General features: G+C 32.5%; 2 protein-coding genes and 1 pseudogene across 2 annotated transcripts; 2 read left to right on the top strand and 1 right to left on the bottom strand.

Annotated features, from left to right (window-relative positions):
- Positions 1-1,951: 1,951 nt before the first annotated feature.
- On the bottom strand, positions 1,952-9,560 carry LOC131170724 (peroxisomal membrane protein PMP22-like; annotated as a pseudogene).
- Positions 9,561-12,459: 2,899 nt separating this feature from the next.
- On the top strand, positions 12,460-13,838 carry LOC131170723 (probable F-box protein At4g22030). Its single transcript, XM_058130473.1, has one exon. It carries the CDS (start codon positions 12,460-12,462, stop codon positions 13,717-13,719), a length of 1,260 nt encoding a protein of 419 aa, XP_057986456.1. The 3' UTR covers positions 13,720-13,838.
- Positions 13,839-15,760: 1,922 nt separating this feature from the next.
- Positions 15,761-17,170, top strand: LOC131170722 (probable F-box protein At4g22030). The gene has a single exon (XM_058130471.1). The coding sequence runs from the start codon at positions 15,820-15,822 to the stop codon at positions 17,089-17,091; it is 1,272 nt and encodes a 423-aa protein (XP_057986454.1). The 5' UTR covers positions 15,761-15,819; the 3' UTR covers positions 17,092-17,170.
- The last annotated feature ends 588 nt before the right edge of the window (positions 17,171-17,758 follow it).

The following is a 17,758-nucleotide window of genomic DNA, read 5'->3' as shown; positions in this document are numbered from 1 at the left end:
TACTGAAAATGAAAAACAGATACAAAACATAATTTATAAATTTTTAATCCAAACAATCTCATTTAGGAAATCTCAAAACAGATTTTATAAAAACATACAGTTATATCATGCCATCAGAACAATGTTCATCTCAATAGCCAGAGACTTATGAGGAATCTCAAGGCTAGCTAGCTCAATCTATGGATACCCATTTAATTTCTTCCTCTACTGGCACACACCTCAATACTTCAGCTAGAGAGGAAATCAAAATTTAAAACTAATTCCTCCCACTAGTCATGCTAGTGAGGCATTCAAATATATGGTCATGACACTGTGGTTTCAAAATTATCTCAATAAATTTCCAAACATTGACTGACAATTAAAACACATACAATTAAATTTTCAATAATTTAAGTCAATAGCATAATATACATTCCAATCATCATTTTGCAATATAAATAAATCACAATTCATTTCATGCACTTTGCAAAAGAAATTCAATCCATTATGTGTCTATTTTCATTCCCAATTGGCCTCACACCAATTGGATTGGTAAATTTTCAGTTTTGGTCCCTGAATGGGACCTAGGTCAAGCTGCCAGAATCTGAACACTAACCTATCCGAATTGTAACTTGGTTCTAGCAATTCACACACATCACAAATAGTCACAATTGACCATTTCTCAACTCAAGTAAGGTTAATTACATCAATTGACTAATTCTCAAATTTTTCCCCAATTTTCAAATTATTCAAGAACCCTAATTACCCAATTTTGCAAACTAATGAAATCAAAGTATCTACTTCTTTAAATTTTAAGTAAATTTCTAGGTTAATTGAGCTACAAACACAACTAAAAAACCAAAATTTTCAAAGTAATTTGTTTACCTCCACTTGAATTCCAATTCTTCAATTTCACTCCTTTTTCCTTCTCTTTTCTTCTTCAAATGCTTTCTCAAGTTAGTCTAACAAGTTTTAATGGGACAAATTGGGGACAAAGTAGGATTAAATGGAGATTTTAAAGCTTAACATAAGCTTTAATGGAGGAAAGATAATGGTGGTGAGAGAGAGAAATATGGGCTGCCGATTTGATGGAGGAAGACAAGTAAATTTCTTTTAATTTTTATGTGTTATTTTGTCTTTATAATGATTTTTGACTTGGTCAATTTATGTAGGAAAATTAAAATTATTTATGATGTCACATATGAGCTCATCATGATGATGTAATAACTTAGGTGATGTAAATATATATTTCACCTAACTTAGGTGATGTAATTAACTTAGGTGATATATGGAATGCAAATATATATTTCATTTAATGCACTTTTTACATCCATTATCTAATGTATTACTGTACTTTTTGCACCTATTAAAGTTCACCTAATATATTATTTTCATTTATTTTTATATGTTACTAGTATAGAAAATTATCATTAAAATTATAATTTTCCATACTGTTGAAATGCATTAAATGAATTTTAAAAGGTTTGCACCTATTAAAAAAAATTTCTGTCTTTTATGTTTATTTTATTTTTAGAGTCTGAACACTTTGTTTGGCAAACGCTGAATAAAAGAAAATTTTTTTTCTATAGTTAATCGTAATTAATTAGCAAGGTTAACAATTCCCCATTTGAAAGAAGCAGCAATGATTTTTACGCGCACAAGGCAGAAGCACTTTGGAAGTTAGCTAGTGTTTAGGAGGTCAAAATGTTAATGCTGGTTTGAAATATGAAGTCCAATTTCAATGTTCAACATCTCACATTTCTGAATTCATTCACATATCACCTGCCTCAACACCATTTTTCCTTTCACATGCAATTAACCGAATTCATACTCAAATTGTTACAAAACCTGTTGAGCCAAGAAACCTTTTGAGCCATATATTGTGTGAATGGCATAGGGGACTCATTACTTTAGACATAATGGCATAGGGGACTCATTACTTTAGACATACTGTTGACATCCTTCAACATGTCTAACCTTTCGTCAATACCATAGACATTGCTCGCTGATTTAGAAATACTCCCCTGCAGAAATACATTCCATTTTTTTTATAGTTTATGAAGAGAAAGTTAAAATAGAAATCTAAGTGCAGTACATACGGGAGGAAGCAGAATTAAAGGGAGACAAGAGTATATACCAGCCACATGCAACGACACTGGAAAATGATCACAGAACTGCAGTGGCACATACTGTTGACATAGCCACCACACAACCGGACAGAACTGCGGTTTGAATGATTGAGGTTTTATTACAGTGAATAGTTTAATATTTCATGTAATAAAATTACCACAATCGTATCAGGCACAGAGCGTCCATGACGTGAACTGCATTGTTGGGTATTCTTTTTTATTTTTTTAAAGTTTTTATATGCATCCAGGGTCTTTCTACATGTCACATGACTGTTGCAGCAGTAACTTTCTTGTCTGTAACAAAAAGTACTAATTCTTAGGTGATGGCTAAATTCACGCCTAGCCTGTCTCTGTATGCTGACTTTGTCTGATAATATGGCAAATCTTAGACTTTGTAAAATGATAAAATTTCATGTAGAATCTAAAGGATCAGATTTAAAGAATCGTTCAAGGAACAAATTTATATTTTGAACCTTTTGCTTTTGCTAAAGCACCTAACCTTTTGCCTAACAACGTACTTGCACCTTTATTTTAAGTGTTTTCATTCTTAGAATCAAACCCCCCGTCAGATCAATCAAGGCTTCATTGAGCAGAGCTTGTATGAACTTACTTTCAACGATCACACAGTAGTAAATCATGAAAAGCATGTTGCTCCAAGGAGAAAGTGCCAACCGCTCCAGCACTGCCTGAATTTTATTTCATTATTTTGTAACAAGCAAACTTCATCTAGGCAGAGGAATGATGTAACCTATTGATTGGCATTCATACAAAGCATTTTAGGTTGAATGTATTTGACAACAAAATTCATCATTAGATTGGAAAATTTAAACAGATTACTAATCATTGTCATTGCCAACATGGAATAAGAGAACTAAGAACGGGGAATTTTACAGTTCAGAGAAGTGACGCTTGTAGTAGCATACAATCTTGGCAACTGTTTTGGTATCCTTCTTCCCTTCGAACATTTTATCCAGTATTATATGTAGGAAATGACCAAATGGTTCAAGATATGCAAACCCAAAAAGCTGATTTAGCCATGTTAGGAAAGGTTCAACATAAAATGCACACCTGTAAATCAGCATATTAGATTTGCCATGTAAGCATGGCTACATATGAAGATCCAACAGTGAAGCAAATTCCATAGGCAGCTAGAGTATCATTTTTTTTTATTCCACGTAGTTCACAAAAGGGCATAGACCATAGACAAATAAGCACCTAAAACCATGTTGAGGACATGAAATCTTGGCAGGTCTAGCCATACCAATGCTTTTTATGCTTTGCTTTTTTCAGAGCTACATTCTTGTGGTTGTAAACCCAAGACTTCTACAACTGCAACGACTGCAGTTGTACTTGCACTATGTTAAGTATCATGTCTTTGAATCTGTCAACAAATTAAGTTTATGTTTTGCTATTCTTTAGGAAAATAAACCAGTCAAATATTAGTTGAGATTAGGCTGATATGTAGCAGATTTTTCTGCATTTTAGTTTCAACATTATGCTGTATAAATTGGTGGTTTTGGTACTTAATAAAATATGAGTTTCCAGTAGTGAAAAAAGATTTTTCCAGCTCTTATTACTTACAAATTGGTATCAGAGCTACATCTTGAGGGACCAAAAACACAACCCATAAACATTCCTCCTGCACAAACACAAAACTATAACCCATTGAAGATGAATTCAGAAACTTCATTCACTGCACTTGCTCCCCCAGTGTTTGATGGTACAAATTATCAAGTATGGGCTATTAGAATGGAAGCCTATCTTGATGCTATTGATGTGTGGGAAGCTGTAGAACAGGAGTATGAAATTCCTCCTTTGCCGAACAATCCAACCGTTGCACAAATCAAAAGTCATAAAGAAAAGAGGCAAAGAAAATCAAAGGCAAGAGCAAGCTTGTTTGCAGCAGTCTCTTCGACAATTTTCAATAGAATAATGACTCTCAAAACAGCCAAAGAAATATGGGATTTCTTGAAGCAAGAATATGAAGGTGACGAGAGGATTAGAGGCATGCAAGTGTTGAATTTGATTAGAGAATTTGAGTTGCAAAAGATGAAAGAATCAGAAACAATCAAAGAATATTCAGACAGACTACTCAGCATAGTTAACAGGGTAAGACTACTGGGTACTGACTTTTCTGATTCTAGAATTGTGCAAAAAATCTTAGTCACGATTCCTGAAAAGTTTGAAACTACAATATCATCTTTGGAAAACTCAAAAGATCTGTCAAGCATCACCTTGGCAGAATTGTTGAATGCATTACAGGCGCAGGAACAGAGGAGGTTCATGAGGCAAGAAGGAACTGTAGAGGGTGCTTTGCAAGCCAAATCACAAAACTACAATGGTAGCAAGAACAAGAAAAGAAACAGCAAGCCTGGAGGTTCTGCTAACAACAACAATAACAACAAAAGTAACACTCAAGTTTTTCCATCTTGTCCTTATTGCAAAAAGGATAATCATCCACAAAGAAGATGTTGGTGGAGGCCTGATGTTAAATGCAATAAGTGTGGTCAGTTAGGACATATGGAAAAAGTATGCAAGGCTCAACAGCAACATGAAGAAGCCAAGGCTGTTCAGAATCAACATGAAGAAGAGAAGATGTTTGTAATATCATGCCTTACCACTAGTAGCTCAACCGAAAGTTGGCTTGTGGATAGTGGTTGTACCAACCACATGACATATGATCGTGAACTCTTTAGAGAGCTTCATAATACTGCTATCTCCAGAGTCAGAATTGGGAATGGAGCATATATTGCTGTAAAAGGCAAAGGAACAGTAGCTGTTGAAAGTCACACAGGTTTGAAATTAATTTCAGATGTTTTATATGTTCCTGAAATTAATCAAAATCTTTTGAGTGTTGCTCAGTTGTTGGAAAAAGGATATAAGGTGCTGTTTGAAGATAAAAGTTGCATTATTAAAGATGCCGAAGGCAGAGTTGTGTTCAACATTCAAATGAAAGACAAAAGTTTTGCCTTAGATCTAATGCAAGAAGCACAACCAGTTATACATGAAGAAGACAATAATACTATGCTTTGGCACAGGAGATTGGGCACTTCCATCATGCAGCTGTACTTTATATGGAAAAAAACAACCTTGTGAAGGGCTTGCCTCAGTTGGGAAAGGAGCTTTCTACATGTGCAGCTTGCAAATATGGGAAGCAAACAAGGCTTCCTTTTCCACAAAATAAAGCTTGGAGGGCAGTTCAAAAACTACAATTAATACACACAGATGTAGCAGGGACCATGAGGACATCATCTTTGAATGGTAATAAGTATTATATTGTTTTCATTGATGATCACTCAAGATTCTGTTGGATCTATTTTATGAAGCTTAAATCTGAAGTTGCTGACATTTTTTGGAAGTTCAAAGCCTTTGTGGAAACTCAAAGTGGCTACAAGATATAGGTGATCAGATCAGACAATGGAGCTGAATATAGCTCCAAAAAATTTAACAAATTTTGTCAAGATGCAGGCATTGATCATCAGTTGACAGCACCTTACACGCCACAACAAAACGGTATTGCAGAGAGAAAAAATAGGACAATTATGGAGATGGCAATGTGCTTACTTCATGACAAAGAGTTACCATAAAAATTTTGGGCCGAGGCAGCAAATACATCAGTTTATCTACTAAACAGACTTCCAACAAAAGCTTTACACAAACGAACTCCATTTGAAGCTTGGTATGGCTACAAACTAGAATTTGTTAATCTAAAAACTTTTGGTTGCTTGTGTTTCTCTTACATTCATCAGGTTAAGAGAGACAAATTAGACAAGAAGGCAGAACCTGGAATTTTTGTAGGCTACAGCTCAAGCTCAAAAGCCTACAGAATCTACTTACCAGAAAACAACAAAGTTATTATCAGCAGAGATGTCCAATTTCATGAGTCAGACAGCCGGAACTGGGAGATAGACCAGCAGACTGGGCCTTATGTGGAGAACAATGATGTCGATGATGAACCTGTTAGAGGGACCCGAACACTCTCTGACATTTATCAACAATGTAATGTTGCTGTGATGGAGCCTGCAGGATATGAAGATGTAGCAACAGATCAAAAATGGGTAGCTGCAATGAAGGAGGAGCTTAACATGATCGAAAAAACCAAACGTGGGAACTGGTGGATAGACCGAAAGATAAGAAAGCTATAGGAGTTAAATGGGTTTATAGGACCAAGCTCAATTCTGATGGTTCTGTAAATAAGTATAAGGCAAGGCTTGTAGTCAAAGGGTATGCTCAAATGTTTAGGGTAGATTTTTCTGAAACTTTCGCTCCAGTTGCTAGGATGGATACCATAAGAATGTTGCTAACTGTTGCCGCACAAAAGGGTTGGGTTGTACACCAACTCGATGTCAAATTAGCTTTCTTAAATGGGCATTTGGAGGAAGAAATATTTGTGGAGCAACCACAAGGTTTCGTTGTTCAAGGACAAGAAGAGAAGGTATATCAGTTGAAGAAGGCTCTCTATGGCCTAAAGCAGGCGCCAAGGTCATGGTACAGCAGAATTGATGCACACTTGGAGAACTTAGGCTTTGAAAAATGTCTAAGTGAATCTACTTTGTATATCAAGAATGTTTATGATGAAATACTTGTGGTGTCTCTTTATGTTGATGACTTGCTTGTAACAGGAAGTAGAAAGGAGCTGATTGACAAGTTTAAAGAAGAAATGAAAGATGTCTTTGAGATGACAGATCTTGGCAATATGACATTCTTTCTTGGTATGCAGGTACAACAAAAGCAAAATAAAATTTTTGTGTGCCAGCAGAAATATGCAAAAGAAGTCCTCAAAAAATTTAATATGGAGGAGTGCAAGTCAACTGCAACTCCAATGAATCAAAAGGAGAAGTTTTGTCAAGAAGATGGAGCTGAAAAAGTTGATGAAAGGATGTATAGGAGCTTAATAGGCTGCTTAATGTACTTGACTGCAACTAGGCGGATATCATGTATGCACGAAGTTTGCTATCGGTATATGCACTTTGTGCTAGTAAAATTCATTTTCAAGCGTGAAGAGGATTCTCACATATGTTAAAGGCACGATTGATTACGGAATAAAGTTCAACCAAGTAGAAAATTTCAGTTTTCATGGTTATTCAGATAGTGATTGAAATTTGGATGCATTGACGATATGCGAAGCACCTCAGTTATTGTTTTAGCTTTGGTTACGGAATTTTTCTTGGTGTTCGAAGAAACAAGAAGTCATAGCACAACCCACAGTGAAGCGAGAATATGTGGCATTTATTCTGCTGCTATGAATCAAGCACTTTGAAATAGAAAACTTCTTACAGATTTGCATATGAAGCAAGAAGAAAGCACACAGATATTTGTGGATAACCAAGCTGCAATTTCGATAGCTAATAATCCGGTGTTTCATGGCAAAACAAAACATTTCAAAATAAAATTTTATTTTCTAAGAGATGTACAGAAAGAAGGAGAAGTGCAGTTGCTCCATTGCAGGACAGAAAATCAATGTGCTGATGTTTTAACTAAAGCTCTGCCTAAAGCTAGATATGAATTCTTAAGACAAAAGCTTGGTGTATGCAGCTCCAAAGCCAAGGAGGAGTGTTAAGTATCATGTCTTTGAATCTGTCAACAAATTCAGTTTATGTTTTGCTATTCTTTAGGAAAATAAACCAGTCAAATATTAGTTGAGATTAGGCTGATATGTAGCAGATTTTTGTGCATTTTAGTTTCAACATTATGCTGTATAAATTGGTGGTTTTGGTACTTAATAAAATATGAGTTTCCAGTAGTGAAAAAAGATTTTTCCAGCTCTTATTACTTACACACTAAACAATAATCCCTTGATGATGCTTGGGATAGAGGTTGGACATGTCAACCACTCCCCCAAGAGGATAGATGTGTTTCCCAACCGAAGAAAAAATATTGAAGACCCAACATATGGATTCAAATATATAAATTTCAATCCATATTCATACAACCATAAAATCTCCATCATAATTGTTTCACTAGTCTACTATATAATTATATGAATAATATAAACTATATAGATTATTCACAGTCTAGATATGCACTATATTTGCAGAAACCAATTACTCTACAAATGAATCAAAAAGAGAGTCTTCTAAAAAGTCGAGTAATGTCAATATAGAAATCACTTGCACAATGTGTGTTTTTCTTGCCTCATTAATAAAGACAAAACTTAGTTATTTATAAGTCCTGTCACCTTTTGGCTAATAATTGCATAACATGTATATAACTATTAAGAAGAGTAGCATCTCTTCATGTAGTTACATCTTTTAACTAATATACATGACTCTTAGATTTTATCACCTTTTGGCAATGTACATGACTTTTCATGTGATTGTTCTTAGTTCTGGTTTTAAGTCTAACATATTCGGGTTGACCCATAAGGGTGACCCAAACAATATTTCTTACATCTCCAACTCACACATGATGGTCAACTCTTATTTCAAATTCTATAAATTTCATACCTTACAGATAGACCTTATGACAATTGCATACTTCGAGAGCTCGTTACTGTACACCAATTAGGATAATATAACATTTCAACTAATGGAGCTTAGAGTAGACCTTAGATCATTTACCAAATAAACTATACTTCAGCCACTACAATGACCCCTTTTGCTAGACTTCATTGAATTCTTACTAACCCAGGTAAACTTAAAGTAAATTCCATAAAATTTTAAAATGATAGCCGAAGTTTCCCTATGATAAAAAAACAATGTTTATACTCTATTATACAGAGTAGAGGAAGGCAAATTTGTGGTGAACAGCCACAAACATATCAGAACTTCTTAGCATTGTTGATGGATTCAATACAACTTCTCTTCCTTTCTAGTAATACCTTCACCAAGTAATAATGAATGTTCAACAAAAATTCACTATTTTTATGACATCACATCAGTTTTCAACTAACTACACCGTACTAACATAAAGGAATCTCGTTGAACAGAATATCAGTTTTCAACTAAGTATACCGTACTACCATAAAGGAATCTCGTTGAACAGAATATGCAAATATGCCACCGAATCTCAACCTTTGTAATTTATTGATTCTTTAATTGATTTGAGAAGAAGCCGTCTGAATTGAGGTCTCTGTATGCCAGAGATTTCTGTTCTACAATGTCAATGGACACTGATGACTGACAGCACCCCGGCTGTAATTGTCCTGCATTACAAGGGAAATCGTTTCAAAATCGATCAATCAAAGAGCACAATATTCAGGAACAAGAACAGTCTAAACTCCATGTTAACCCCTATCTGGGTAGTTGAGTTCAATCTTCCACTTCGGAAAATTAAAAAGATAGAAAATTTGATTGCTTCCTAACCTCAATCAAGACCACCCATCAAAAATAGAGCTGAAATAATCAAGAAAACACAAAGTGAGAGAATAAATGGAGGGACCTTAGTTCTCAAAGGATGATGCTGAAGCTATACAAAATATTGTTGTAGTCCCTTCTTTGCCACTAATTCCATGTAGGTTCTGAGGGAAAGAGTGATTTATTACTGCTTGGACCACTTTCTACTCGATTTCTCTTGGCAAGCTAATAAATTTATCTTTGTTATCTATCTCTGGCTCTAAAATGTCCGTCTTGCGTTGCAAAGACGTAGAAATTGCAAGTCGATGTGTGCATCCCCCGTCTCCGTGGCGGCGGAAAAGTCAATGGGTCAAAATCCTAGGATACTCACATAAGGGTCAGCATCTGAATAATCAAATTAAATTAAAATTTTAATTAATTAAAATTTTAATTAATTTAAAAAATTAATCAAATTAAATCACATTAAAATTAATCAAAATTAAAAACATTTAGTTAATTATCTATTATAATTGAATTAAGCAAAAAATATAATATATATTATATATTATTAATTAATTAATTATTAATAAAAATATATTTATAAATTTTATTTATAAAAGATGATAATATGATTTATTGTGAGTAAAAAAATAATTACAAGTTAGTATTATTATAAAATTATAAAAATAATAATTATAAATAAATTATAATTAATCTATTAATTAATAAAAATTTAATTGTTTTATTTACCAAATTATAGATAATTAAATTAATAAGAGAAAATCAAAATTTTTTAGAATTAATTAACAAAAAATAAAATTTAATTAAACTATATTTATTATTTTTTTTAATAATAGAACAATGCACATTTCTTTCTTCACTTCGTTTTGGATATGGCTTATTGTGATGACTAATGGGTCGCATCAGAAATAAATTTTAATACTTTTTATATTTATATATATATATAATTTTTTAATAAATTATAAAAAATAAAATTTAAATTTATATAAATAAGAATATTATTCTTAATGTATTTGATAATTTATCACTTAAAATTAACCTAAATACTTTTAAAATTTTTCTTTTTTTATTTTAAAAATTAAATTCATCTTATGGTCTTCATATGCTTTATTTAAAGTAAGCGCTCAACCATCAAATTATTGATTCGAGGACCATTAATTTTTTTTTTCTTTAGTAAATGTTTAATGCGAAAAAAGGTTAAATTAAAATAAAATAAATTTCCTCCCATGTTTTTGTATTATTTATTTTTCTTAATTTTATTTAGAATTAACAATAATAAATTTAATTTAAAGATATTAGAAATTTATTGTGTTGACAATTTATTTTGTAAAATTAGTAAATTATCTTATAATTTTTTTTCTAAAAATAAGTTTATAATTGAAAAAAGTTTTTAAAATTTTGTTTTTTTTTATATTATTTAACCTTTATTCATTTTTGTTTTCAAATCAGCTTAAGTACATTAAAATTAATACCATTAAAAAAACCATACGAGTTAGCTATTGCATTTACAAACATGCCATTGATCATATATACATGGATTGAATTCTCCAAAATTAGTGTGACCTGTTAATCTGATTCAAATTTAAGACATACGATAAGAACTATTTATTAAATATATGTATCTTACATTTTTATATTTTAAATCGATTTAATGTAGATAAGAATTTTTGCTTGTGCAAAATAATTACTACTAAACAAGAAAAAGAAAAATAGAAGTAATTAAGATCTTGGATTTGATTATTTAGCAATAGCAATATCAAATGGGCATAAATTTTAACTCGTCTGTTGAACTATTCAAAGCGAAGAAAAACAAGAAAAGAGGAAAAAGGTATTTACTTCAATTTACACCCCATGTTATAGCTTCAAGACTAACATTAATGTTTCATGGCCAAGAATGCAATGAAAGTGGGTAAAAATTAAAATTAAATAAGTATATTTTTTCTATTTGACATTTTACCTTTTCAATTATTTAATAAAAAGTTCTTAGGGATCTCACATCGGTTATGAAATGTGCGTGAGTATGAGTTATATAAGAATAAATATTCTGTTAAAATTGTCATAATGTTAATAATGATTCATTTTTGTCACTACCCTGTGTGTATGTGTGTATTATCTCTAACAAAATAAAGGCAAAAAGCTAAGAAAAGAGTCGATGTGCATAAGTCTGTGATAAAAAAATCGAGACAAACCCATCTACCAGTAGGTTGAGTGTGCGTGAGTGTGGATTATATGGAAATTATGACTATTAAAATTGTCATGGTTTTAATAATAGTCCATTCCCGCCATTAACTTATATGTGAGCGTGTATTCTATCTCTAAAAATAATTATCTAATAAAAACAAAGAAGCTTTGATTTCTTGATAAAGAAGCCATAGACTACGTACGTACTAGGAATTCAAAAAATTGCAAAATTCTATAGTTTTATCCAACGCAAGGCAGCCGTAAGGGTTAAGACCATCTCAACTTAACCCCTGTGGGGATCGATAGGAAACAGCAATGAAATGGGAGATGATTATGCATGATGACCTAATTCATTATGTATGAATTTTATTTATTTTATAGTTTATGATTGAAAATATAAAATATTTGATGAAATAATATTTAATTTGTGATTAATTAGATTAAAGAAAATTCTATTAATTAACATATCATACAATTTATTAGGGAGATGTATTAGGCAGGGTTTAAATTAGTATTATATACTAAATTTTTCCTGACTTCTTTCTATAATAAAATTTCTCTACTTAAAAAAAATATATAATACAATCCAATCGAACCCAAGCTTTTGAAAAATTATACCCTGAAACTGATTTAACATGAAAATGAGGAAGGAACGAGTCCAGTCAAATGGGCATAGTCATTAGTCAGCTTGATCAAGCAGCCCATATTTTCAAATTTTCAACCCCCTTCTCTTCTCTTCGCTTATATATTTGGTAGTACGAAACTATCCCATGCTATGAGTTATAAATAGGTTCCCTTTGTGTCTCTCCACCTCCATTATCAGCTACGTACAGAATAAAATTAAAGCAAACAAGAAAACTAAAAGAAAACCATTCATGGCTTCCCTACAAACTTCAGGTCTTCTATTCTCTTCCTCATCAAGTAGTACTTCTTCAAAAAGAATCAATGCTGCTATTTCTGTCCCTAAACTTCCTAAGATCCGTTTCCCACTACCTAGAAATTCGATTAAGGAAATGATTTTAAGAGGTTCCTTCTCAAACACCGTCCCATTAGAAAAGAATGCCGCTACCACAACAATAGATGAACCTTTCATCAATTCCACTGCTGCTTCTGCTAAGGAAATTTCCCAGCTTTATGCCATCTTAGAGACTGTTGCTGATAGGGCTGAGATGCATAAAAACGTTGGCGAGCAACGTGACAATTGGAATAAACTTCTTTTGAACTCCATTAACATGATCACTCTCACAGCTACAACCATGGCTGGTGTTGCAGCAACTGGTGGGGCAGGAGCTCCTCTTTTGGCATTGAGGCTGTCGTCAACACTCTTTTTCACTGCAGCCACAGGCATGTTATTTATAATGAACAAAATACAGCCCTCACAGCTTGCAGAAGAGCAACGTAATGCTACAAAATTGTTTAGGCAGCTTCAGAGCCAAATACAAACGACACTTGCTCTTTATGATCCTGCTGAGTTGGACGTGAAGGATGCAATGGACAATGTATTGGCTCTTGACAAAGCTTACCCACTTCCTTTGCTGGGGAAAATGATGGAAAAGTTTCCTGCAAAATTTGAGCCTGCTGTTTGGTGGCCCAAATCTCATGACTTCCATAGAAAAAGCAAAAGACCTGGAAAGAATGAATGGAGTGAGGAGCTGGAAGCGGAGATGAGGGAGGTTATTGAAGTGATAAAAGGAAAAGATACAGAAGATTATATGAGGCTAGGAAACTTGGCACTGAAGATAAACAAGATTTTAGCCATCTCAGGTCCATTGCTCACAGGCATTGCAGCTGCTGGGTCTGCATTTGTGGGTAACGGTTCTTGGGCGGCAATAGTTGCAGTGGCTGCAGGTGCATTAGCTACCACAGTTAATACGTTTGAGCATGCTGGCCAGGTTGGTATGGTGGTTGAAATGTATAGAAACTGCGCTGGATTCTTCTCACTTATGGAGGAATCAATTGAGTCTGCACTAGAGGAAACAGAATTGGAGAGAGGAGAAGATGGAGAAATGTTTGAAATGAAGGTGGCTTTGCAGCTTGGAAGAAGCTTATCAGAGCTTAGAGAACTTGCCCAAAATTCTTCATCTTCTCGTATATACGGAATCGAAGTAGATGAATTCGCTAGCAAACTCTTTTGATGTTCATAATTTTTTTTGTCCATGTTTATAATCTAATTAGTTCATTCTTTTTTATGAAAACTTCTTTTTGTATATATCTTCTGAGAGGGAAATGTATTCTATTAATACTCTGGAATCTCTTTATTCTTCATGCCCACAGAAGAGCGTTTCTTGTTTATTCTAAGCATAGTTCTTGCTCTCAATTAATTTTATACAAATCGTTCACCATTTTGTTATTTAATGTTCTATTGATAATATTTTTCCATGAGTGATCTCTAACTCAATATGTAATTATGATTAAACAGGAAATATAAATCTTAATATAATTTGCAAAATAGAACATGATTAAACATAATATTAATATTACAATAATATTAAAAAATCTAAAATTCTTTAAGTATATATTTCTCTTTCAAGAACAATTACGAGTGGCAATATATATAAGATCACTAAAAACATGAAACTTATTTTTCACCATTAATTTTTAGCTTAACGATATTATAAAATCTCAAAATTAAATTTAGTTGAATTAAAATAAATTTACTTATTTTACAACATTTTTTTTTTGAATTTTTTTAATGTTAGAGTCTTAGGAAATTTTTATTAATGAAAATTATTTTTTAGTTAAATTAATGAAAAATACTTTTTCCCTGAAAGAAAGAAAAGGTAATTAAGACATTTAATTAATAACCTCCTAATTTAAAAATAAAATTATTATATATTAATAAACTTTAGCCGCTAGAATCATCTTTAGAATTATTCTGAGATTGAGTTATAAAAAAAATCATCATATAAATTTTCAAAAGTTTATAAAATGATAATAAGGGAATAACACAGATGCACATTCGCAATTATAATTAAATTTTTATGATAATTTTCTTTCATATTTAAATATTGATAAAAAATTAAATCTTATAGCTTGGTTCAAATATTTTCACGGCCACATTTATTGAAGGATTTTTTTATTATATATATAAAAATAACCATTAATAATTTTAATATTCTAAAATTCCTCTTTTAATATATATATATATATATATATATATATATATATATATATATATATATATATAACACTAGAAAATTATTAGATTTAGCATTAATTAATAATTTTTACTGTCGAATATATAAAATTTACTGTCATAAATTTATTACAGTAATATCTAAATTATTGCATATTATTACTATAAAATTACCTTCGTAGGTATTTTATTAAAAAAATTGTGATTATTGTAAAAAAAAATAATGTTGCATAAAATTTTTAATAATAACAAAGATTGCTGCCATATCTTTTTTATATACTATATAGCAATAATTATTCATATTCCTGTCTTATATGTTAGTTTTATAAATAACAAAATTAATGTCATTATAAAATTTTTATTGTAAATTCTAACATTTAGTAAAAAAATTATTTTAATATTATACCATATAAAAATAATAAAGAAATAATGTTTCCATAGTCAAGAACCGAAAAAGGTATAAAAATTATAATAATATCTTTTTGATTATTTATTTTGACGCAAATTAAAGTATGAAATACGAAACCTTAAAAAACTTAGAAATAATTATCAATAATTTATATGGGTCTAGACTAGAAATTCAAAATTTCTAATTTGATGCAGTTTAATCCATAGGGCTGCCGTGAGGAGACCTCCTCCATCTATATTGGAAGGGAAAGAACTATATATGAAGTGGGAGAGGACATGTAACTTTGAAGGTATTTGATATATGTATATAGTTTCTCTGAAGTCAATGGCATTGTTATAATTAATCAGATGTAGAAGTTATTTTAATATTAATAGCTAGAGTGTAGCAGCGTATAATTAATAAGTTTTACTCTGTCATCCATGGCTCCCAAGCCTTAGCTTTCTTGGGAGAATATATAATTTTGAACTGGAAAATTATGAAGGAATGAGTCCAGTCAACTCAATCGGGCAGTCCATATTTCCAACCATGACCGTTTCTCTTCAGTTATGTTCGATATACTATCCCATGATATAAATAGGTTCTTGGGTTCTCTCCATTTTCATCCATCATCAGTTCATCATCTAACCAGAACATCAAAGAAAGAAACCAGGGAGATAACTAAAGAATTTACGCTCCATATTCATCGTATGTATGGCTTCTTTGCAAGCTTCAAGTCTCCTCTCCTCCTCCTCCTCGATTGTATCTTCATCAAAAAGAATAAATGCTGCAATTTCTGTCCCTAAGCTTCCAAGAATCCGTTTCCCAGTTCCAAAAACACCATCAACAAACTTGGTTGAGGATCTGATTTTAAGAAATGGGTACACAAACACAATCCCTATAGAGAAAAGTACTGTGACCCTTCCCAGAATAGATAAGGAACCTTCTGTCAATTCCTCAACATCTAAAGCAACAGCCAAGCTTTATGCGATCTTAGAGGCTGTAGCTGATAGAGTGGAGATGCATCAGAATATGGGTGAGCAACGTGACAATTGGAACAAACTTCTTTTGAATTCCATTAACATGATCACTCTCACAGCTACAACCATGGCTGGTATTGCAGCAACTGGTGGGGCAGGAGCTCCTCTTTTGGCTTTGAAGCTATCGTCAACACTCTTGTTTACTGCAGCTACAGGGATGTTATTTATAATGAACAAAATACAGCCCTCACAGCTTGCAGAAGAGCAACGTAATGCTACAAAATTGTTTAGGCAGCTTCAGAGACAAATACAAACTATCCTTGCTCTTCATGATCCTACTGAGTTGGACGTGAGGAATGCAATGGACAAGGTATTGGCTCTTGACAAAGCTTACCCCCTTCCTTTGCTGGGGAAAATGATTGAGAAGTTTCCTGCAAAATTTGAGCCTGCACTTTGGTGGCCCAAACCTCATGACTTCCAAAGAAAAAGCAAAAGACCTGGAAAGAATAGGTGGAGTGAGGAGCTGGAAATGGAGATGAGGGAGGTTATTGAAGTGATAAAAGGAAAAGATACGGAAGATTGTATGAGGCTAGGAAATTTGGTATTGAAGATAAACAAGATTTTAGCCATCTCAGGTCCATTGCTCACAGGCATTGCAGCTGCTGGGTCTGCATTTGTGGGTAACGGTTCTTGGGCGGCAATAGTTGCAGTGGCTGCAGGTGCATTAGCTACCACAGTTAATACGTTTGAGCATGCTGGCCAGGTTGGTATGGTGGTTGAAATGTATAGAAACTGCGCTGGATTCTTCTCACTTATGGAGGAATCAATCGAGTCTTCATTAGAAGAAACAGATTTTGACAGAAGAGAAGATGGACAAACGTTTGAAATGAAGATGGCTTTACAGCTTGGAAGAAGCTTATCAGAGCTTAGAGATCTTGCCCAAAAATCTTCATCTTCTCGTATAGATGGAGTCGAAGTAGATGAATTCGCTAGCAAAATCTTTTGATATTTATAATTTTTTTTTTGTCCATATTTCTAATCCCGTTAGTTCATTCTTTTTTGTGAAAAAATTCTTTTTGTATACAGAGGGAAATGAATTCAATACTCAAGAATCTGTTTATTATTCATGCTCAAAAGAGATCGTTTCTTGAGGTTCTATTGATAATTGTTTTCCATGTGTGATCTCTAACTCATAATATGCAATCATGATTAAACAGGAAATATAAATCTTAATATAATTTGCAAAGTAGAACATGATTTAAATATGATATTAATATTACAAATAAAAAACCTAAAATTTTTTGGTAAACAACTAAGGAGTGACACAATATGCATGCAATTAATAGATAGCTGTTTTTAATTTTTTCTAAATTATTATTTTTTTAAAAATATTTTATACTTATAAGTATCAAATCACCAATATACCTCCAATATTTTTTAAAATTTTAGGGAGCTAATGGCCTTCTGGCCCAAGTGTGGCTCTATCCCTGTGATTAATGGATGGCGGCGAATCCAATTTCTTAACAAAGCCTATTTGCTTCCCTAAGAATATGTTGGACAACGTTTGAAGAGCTAAAAGATTATTAGCAATAGAACTGAGAGATGAAGCAAGGCACCAAATTCGGGCATAAAACCCAAAGACACAACAATTTGAGAATTAGATTGCAAAAAAG

Source organism: Hevea brasiliensis, chromosome 11 (genome assembly GCF_030052815.1).
Source record: "Hevea brasiliensis isolate MT/VB/25A 57/8 chromosome 11, ASM3005281v1, whole genome shotgun sequence".
NCBI lineage: Eukaryota > Viridiplantae > Streptophyta > Magnoliopsida > Malpighiales > Euphorbiaceae > Hevea > Hevea brasiliensis.
The sequence above is the reverse complement of the archived record's forward strand: the minus strand, read 5'-3'. Positions and strand labels throughout refer to the sequence as shown.

Bases quoted from the DNA above. Each gene is read 5' to 3' on its own strand.
- LOC131170723 (XM_058130473.1), top strand. From the start codon at position 12,460: ATGGCTTCCCTACAAACTTCAGGTCTTCTATTCTCTTCCTCATCAAGT.
- LOC131170722 (XM_058130471.1), top strand. From the start codon at position 15,820: ATGGCTTCTTTGCAAGCTTCAAGTCTCCTCTCCTCCTCCTCCTCGATT.